This window comes from Hipposideros armiger, unplaced genomic scaffold, assembly GCF_001890085.2.
Source record: "Hipposideros armiger isolate ML-2016 unplaced genomic scaffold, ASM189008v1 scaffold_351, whole genome shotgun sequence".
NCBI classification, from domain to species: Eukaryota; Metazoa; Chordata; class Mammalia; order Chiroptera; family Hipposideridae; genus Hipposideros; species Hipposideros armiger.
Window position 1 is genome coordinate 613,836 of NW_017731701.1, and position 7,594 is coordinate 621,429.

A 7,594-nucleotide genomic window follows, 5' to 3' on the forward strand; every position below is an offset into this window, starting at 1 on the left:
GTTAACTCCTCTGGGCCTCAGTTTCTTATACTTGCAAAATACTCATACTGTTCATGTTTTTAAGAAGTGTGGATAAGACTGAAAATTCTATTGTTATTAACAAAAATATTAAATCCAAAAAGGATAATTAACAAAGCATCTACATATTCTCAAGCATTTGCATTAATGCCCTTATATTACTTTTAAAATCACATGCAATACCAAGTACTGAAGATAGTTCAATTAGTCTCATCAGTTGTTGTATATAAATTACTTTTAAATCAACATATATACTATATTTATAATTAAATCTTTCCATGTGTATTTTGAACAGAATGAGAGGTCTAATCACATAAGAAATATTTGTCTGGAAATCAAGGCATTTAATATTTGACAGTTACAAATCTCATCATTAAAATTCTTTTTATTGTTCCTTCAGTGAAATTCAAGTATTCCCAGTCCTGAATCAAATGTTTCTTCTTAGTTTTCCAACAGCTGTGATTTGTCTTCTGTTGGTCTATTTAGTAGAAAGTGAACTATCTGAAGTAGAACATCATCGTTAAAACCTTTCACATCATTATCTTCTATTGTTTCATAGAGAGGCTTACTTTGTGTCCCCCAACATATATTTTTACGAGAGTTATTTTGATCAGCTTGTGCAGTCAGTGCCAAAGTATTTAACTGGTAGCAGAAAAAGGAAAAGTATTTTCCATCTGTGATCACGCCCTGAGAGGCAAAAGGTCGAGTAACATCTGCTTCACTCCAGAATCCTATAGAAGAAAGTTACACTGAAATTTACACACAGAATATATTTTACCAAAATAAAACATACACATTACAGGGTACTGACTGTCTAGATGTTTTCCCTACCAAATTCCTGAAGATATCAAAGTTTTCCCTGTCCATTCTAATCCTGTATTTCATTTCTGCATCAAGAATTACTTCCTTCCGTCTAGTAGCCCGAAACTCATGATACATCTTTTCAACAACTTCTGCCTTCAACAGCTTTCAACCTTAACTCATTTCATCTAAGAGCAGCAAGTCGTACCTATGCAGATCTCCCCTACGTCTGGTAGTAGCTACATCATTACTCACCGACTTCAAATATATTCAAACTTCCCCTATACCAGTAGTATCTGCCACCCAATCATCATTGTGGCCATTTATTGCACCAAATCTACAAAACAATACCTTCAGAAAAAAACCAGCTTTCTAAGGACTTCAAGCATGTCCTTAGACAAATTTTGTCTCCCTTTACGTATTTCAAAATGCGTTTTATGAGTCGCTGTCATTTCGCTTAGCATGTCTTATGTGGTCAAGTTCTAGGATGCCTTAATACCTTTACTACTCAAATGTTCTGAATGCTTCTTGTTCCTGGTTGACTGGTTTTAATACTTTTAAACCTTACTGCCAGGGCCAAGCAGTAACTTTATTTCTGCTAACATGTTTATACCAGCCTTGATGGAGATAGCCAATGAGTAAAACTGTTACAATATGGAATTAATTATACTGTGAAAAGTGTTTTATCTTTCATGAATAAACACTGCTATTCTAACATCTTCAAGAGAGATTCCTCATTTTTTCTGACTCTGTCTACTCCTATTCCTACTTTGCACATTTATTTCTATTATAGACACAAAAGTCAACAATTTTGAGTATAAGGTTAAAACATATACATAAAGGAAAAAGGTAAGCCTGGCAATAATGAAATCTATATTAAAATTCCTCCTGGGTATATATCAGATTAAGCTACTTACATATTATAATACTTCAGGTTCCGTAATCAAATCCAAATGCCTCACAATGGATTCTAGAAGTCCTGTGTGATATGGCCTCTGGCTTCCTCTATCTCATTCCTGACCATTCTTCCTCTCCCTTTCCTCATTAGTCTTCATGTTTTTCCTTAAACACTTCACGTCTGTTCCAACTTCAGAGACTTACTTGCCTTCCTTTTGCCTGAAAGTGTCTTTCTCCCCCGTTTATGCACAGGCAGCCCATCACCATTCAGGTCTTTGTTCAAACGTCATTTTTGTAGAGACCTCCTCTGAACTATTATGTTTAAATAGATTCTGCCCCACATCTCATTGATACCTGTACCCCATAAACCATTCCACCCCTTATCTAGCCTTATCTAGTATATTTTCTTCGTAATATTGCCACTACCTAAAATATCACATGTTGATTATCCTTTACTCTCCTCACTATAATATAATCTCCAGAGAGTAGGATCTGCCCATCTCACGGAACACTGTATCTCCAAGGCCAACAGTGCTTGGTACATAAATTCCCTATTTACTAATGAATGAACAATCTCCTAATCCAAATCTTGGATATGGCCTTTAAAGAAATTATAAAGGATAGCTGTGATGTCATTTAATTTAACCCACCAAAGCATTTCCTTTTCTAGATTCAGAAAGCTGCTATCAGCTACAGGGTTGACTTATTTGGCTATATAGTCTTGAAATGCTCAAAAACACCACGAGAAAAAATACACTCACAAACAAGTGGTCAATGTAAATGATCAAAGTAACTAAGTGCCACTTGCCAAATGCAAATGTAAAATATTTCATTATGGATTTAATACAACTATATTTGGTACCAATGCAAAAATTTTCAAAATGTTAAGATTCAAACTACATTTTAACCGAGGAAAACAATTTGAACTATTAAATTCTTAAAAATGTCAGATATCTTCTGAGAACAATAATGTCATAGTTTTACCTTGATACATAGCTTGTGCTCCAGTCCAAGCAAAAAGGCTTGCAATAGCATTAGCTCTAAAAACAACTTCTATCTGATCGGCACAGTTTTGTTTCAATAGCCTTTCCCTTTTTAGTTTGTCAGGTAACAGGTGAAACTGGGTATGACCATAACAGTATGGATCTGCTGTCTTTGAGCCTGAAGAGCAATATAAAAACACAAAACGTACGTGTAAACATCTGGAACATGTGTTCTTAGTATCTCCTTCAAACCCATCTTTCTCCTCTATACGTTATATGATCAGTATTCAAAATACACAAATGGGAAGGTCGGTTTACTTATTTATTGTACTGTTTATATAATAGAGTTAAATTTCACATGAAAGTAGTCTGCTATCACCAAGCCCACTATGACATAGGATAAGTCAAAACAGTATATGTAACACTGATGACAAATTCCATATTATTTCAGTTTTTTCAAACGCATTAGTCATCACAAAGAGCTTCGTTATTCTCCTTGTCATATTCGGCAAAGGATACAAACACTTCATGACTTCAAAAATTAACTTTATCATTTTAATGTAATAATTACATACCTTGCTCCCGATTTTAAAAATAATTGATTTTTATACTATGCTGCTCAGTAAAGAAAATAAGGGCCAATATTTTATAAAATGCTGACATTCTTGACTTAAGTGGTCAAGTCATGTTCCCCATAATTCACTAAGACCACTGTGACTGAGAAAGGGCTGATAAAACAGGTCTGGAGGACTAGCATAAAGTTGCTTTCTTAACATCGTCTGCAAATTGGCTAGAAATTAATAGACAAAGAAAAAATAGCAGAAGAATAAACTGAGTAAGAGTAGACATCAAGCCTTATTAATTTTTATATTCCTGATGGTTATCAGTGTGTGACACAAACAGGAGGTTTTTGTAAAAAAGTGAATTACTGCAAGTCCAGTTCTATATTTGTTTATTTCTGAAAAAAACACAAATTACTTTTCTATATAACAAATCGATAAAGCCTAACAAATATAACTATTTTTTAAAGTTAAATGCTGCTAATTTAGTAGAAACAAGTACAATTTAAATGGTGAGCTGAAGTAATACTTTCTTTCCAATTTTCATATATATTCCAACAACCTGAGATTATGAATTATATTGTTCATGGACTATCTGAACCTCTTGGTTCAAAATTGCACAAAGCACTTTGGATACATTTACGACACAATACATCAAAAGAGAAACTTACCAATAAATATGGTATTTTCATACTGTCGTTTGAATAATGGAAGTTTGTCTGGCTTACAATTCATAACAGGGATTTCAATAGGTACAGAATAATCCAGCGGCACAAACTTAAAGAAAAAGTCATAAGTGAATTCACAGCAACACTAACATATATTTTACTCATAAAAGATTTAAAAATCTTAAAATGAGGTGTTTTTACAAAAATGATTTGATAACACTACCATCTAATGATGGGCCAAGTCCATCCAGCCACCTGTTTTTACAAATAACAGGTGGCTGGATGGATTTGGAATACAGCCATGCACATTCATTTACACACGGTATACATGGTGCTTCTACACTATAAAAACTAAGGTAAATATTGTAGTTACAACACAGACTTATTCCCCCCAAAGTCTAAAATATTTACTATCTAAAGAAACAATGTGCCAACCTCTGACATGGACACACAGACGACACCAAAATATACTTATTTTCTCCAAAAGAATTGTAAATAAGTAAAATGACCAGCTTATAGGTGTAAAAAATGCCTTGATGAATAAGGTAGTGTAGGTACTGTAAATTATAAAGTATTATCAGTTTTTCATCTTTTTATATTTAGAAAAAGATTCGTATGTTCCTGAAAACTGATGCCTTAACCCCACTTAAAATGATTATTTGACCTTTGGGGAATATGTATACCATACCTGGTTAAAAAGCTAAAAAATAATTTCAGACAGATGTATTTAAAAGAAACTCAAAAGGCAAAGGATCCACTCAAAACTTTTTATCCTACCAAGCCTATTACCTAGGCTGCCTATTTCCTCATCAGATATCAATAATACATATACAATAAATCCTTACCTCTGGGAGTTGTTTGGATATTCGAATCTGGTTGTGTGGTTTATCATTTATTTGGTATCGCAAAGCATCAACTCTACCTTTCCGATGACCACGAGGAATAATTTCTTCACCACGCAACCAGTAAAAGTGAACTGGACGTTTACAATCTACCAAAAGATATTCAAGATTTTCTTATCTAATCATTTAGATACAGTTGATTATTATTATACTACTAAATTCAGTAATACAGAACTCAAGAATGATCGTGCTAATTAAAAATATATCAAAAATTACTCTTTGATATAAGATAGAGGCTGGGTTATAATTTAACTTAAATGATCATGACTTAAATACAACACTCAAACATTTATTGTTTACTTGTGCCATCACTAAACTAAACGCTGTAACCAAAGGGTTTTCTCAGTTAGGAGAAGAGGAATATGTCTCACCAGAAATTAAAGGTTTAATAGAGTCAGAGCTGCCTTATGAATTACTAATTCAATCTCCACAATAATTCGGAAAGGTATGAATAATTGTCATGTCCTTTTTACTGAGGAGGAACCTGAGTCTTGACAAGGTTAACTAAGTTCTCCCAGGCAGTCAGCCAGGAGTAGTCACAGTCCATGACACTGCCCCCTTCAAGGCCACTTCCTTCCCAACCGCAAGGGAGCAGGTACACTACAAGACTCAGGTGAGCACACATCTATGGTTACAATAACATCAATTCAATAAATATTTATTAAATATGCCTACTGTGTGGTAGATATAAGATGATGAACATGTCATCCAATTATTTTTCATGTCTGTACTGAACAGTTAAATAGAAGTTACTGATTGTACACTTGGCAACCCAGAATGGCTGGGTTTGAATCCTGACAGTCAAATCTACCCGCTATAGGATCTGCTGCCTAGATACATTTTAGGTTCCTGTGCCTCAGCGTTGTTTTTTTTGTTTTCATTTATAAAACAATGCTACCTACTGTACACAGTGATTGTGGGGATTAATTAGTTGGCACATATAACATTTAGAACAGGGGCAAGCCCATAGTAAGTACTGAATAAACGTTAGGAATTTTAATCAATACCACCTTTGAAGGCAGCTATGCTCACCACTATACCACCAACGCATACTCAATACCACCTTTGATTTTCACAATTTCATGACGAAGTACTATTATCGTAATTCTCATCTAGAAAATGATAAAGATTAGGCTAACAGAAGCTAACGAACTGACATATAGTCATGTAACTTTTTTGGTGGAAGAGCCAAAAGGCATCCCGGGTCTGTCCCAGTCGCTAAGATCCCCTTCTCTTCCATTTGCCTGGGCCTCATGAAGCGGAGTCCAGGACCTCAGGCTACTAGTCTAGCGTCGTACACTGAGTAGGTGGCAACACAGGTACGAAAACCCGGCCTCACACAGGTACGAGAACCAAGTCTCCAGACTTTTCGCGCAGTGACTACTACTAAACCGCGCTGTCCCCAGTTAGGAGTCAAAGGACTACGAAAAAATTTGACAAAACAGAGAATGAAGAGAGGCTAAATCTGTGGCCGAGTGGGCCCCTCATCCCCACCTACTCCGCCCGGCGTGGCAGGCCCGCGGCTTACCGAGGGCGGCGGTAGCCAGGACCGGGTTATGAGCGCTGAGCAGGCCCACGAGGGCGGCCACCAGCTGGTCCAGGAAGGGCGAAGAGACGGCCTCACGGTCCTGGTAGATGGGAGCCCGCCGCTTGCGCCGCAGGTAGAAGTGCTCCTGCAGGAGGCAGTCACACGCGGCGGCGCGCAGGGCCTCCAGGTCCAGGGCCGGCGCCGGCTCGGGCTCCGCGGGCGGCGGCGGCAGGCCCGACAGGAACACGGTCTTGGTGAAGCCCTGATACCAGCGGTCGGCGTTCAGGGCGAAGGTCTGCGGGTAAACAACGTACTTCAAGAACTGCATCTTGGTGAGGATTCGCATCTTCTCCTCCACTGACTCCGCCGCGTGCACCGTCTCCTGCCACCGCTCCACTCGCCGCTGCCGTGCCGCCTTGCTTTTGGCAGTCAGGGAGGCCACAATCGGCGGGTAGCGCGCTCCGGGGGCCGCTGCGACATCCGCACCGGCTACTTCTGGAGCCCTGACGGCGGCCTCGGCCGCGGTGTGCAATGACAGCCCCGGAGCGCGGAGCACGGGCCTCCAACACCTGGCCGCCGCCATCTTTGCCCGCAGTTTCGAACCCAGAGGTCAACTTCAGCAATTGTCCCCGCCTCTTGCCTTAAGGACCAATCGGAAAGCGGAATCTGAGCCAGTTTCGGGAGGCCGATTCTTAGTGGGCTTAAGAAACCTTGCGTCATCCGTTTCTTAGCCAGTCAAATCGCTTCTCCAACTTAAGTTTGTCTTAGTAGGGAGCGTTTGCACAGAAAAGGAAGAAGTCGTGCGCCAATAGGCTTGTCAGTGGGTCTGGCGGGTAGGAATGAAATCTTTATTAAGCAAGAGATGCTGCCGCCTAGGTTGCTTCTCTGACCCGCTCAGTCTTCTTGCGAGAAATAGGAACTTCGTGCAGAGCTTCTAGCGCTTGGCTAACTTTAATGGTTTCATTTGTGTATGGCACATCATGTGTTTTCTGTTTTAGTGCTTGGGGTTGAAACATAATTGGAAATACTGTTCTAGCAGTTTTTGATAATACGTGCTTACTTTTTAAAAATAATGCGTCACTCAGATGACCACTACTAATCTTTGGGAAAATCATGCCATATAGTTCTCTATGCTAATTGATATGTAGATAGTTTGTTTAATGATAGAATTTACAAAAAGGAATACTTTTACTTGGATTTAACTGAAAAAAGGGAAATGAATAAAAGGCTACAAAAG

The 7,594-nt window shown here is 38.4% G+C and overlaps 1 protein-coding gene across 1 annotated transcript; it reads right to left on the reverse strand.

Annotated features, from left to right (window-relative positions):
* Positions 1-350: 350 nt before the first annotated feature.
* On the reverse strand, positions 351-7,127 carry MRPS30 (mitochondrial ribosomal protein S30). Its single transcript, XM_019661506.1, has 5 exons — positions 6,358-7,127; positions 4,773-4,918; positions 3,931-4,036; positions 2,701-2,877; positions 351-749 (listed from the first exon to the last, which is right to left on the reverse strand). The coding sequence occupies exons 1-5, from the start codon at positions 6,938-6,940 to the stop codon at positions 460-462; spliced, it is 1,302 nt and encodes a 433-aa protein (XP_019517051.1). The 5' UTR covers positions 6,941-7,127; the 3' UTR covers positions 351-459.
* Between the last annotated feature and the right edge of the window lie 467 nt (positions 7,128-7,594).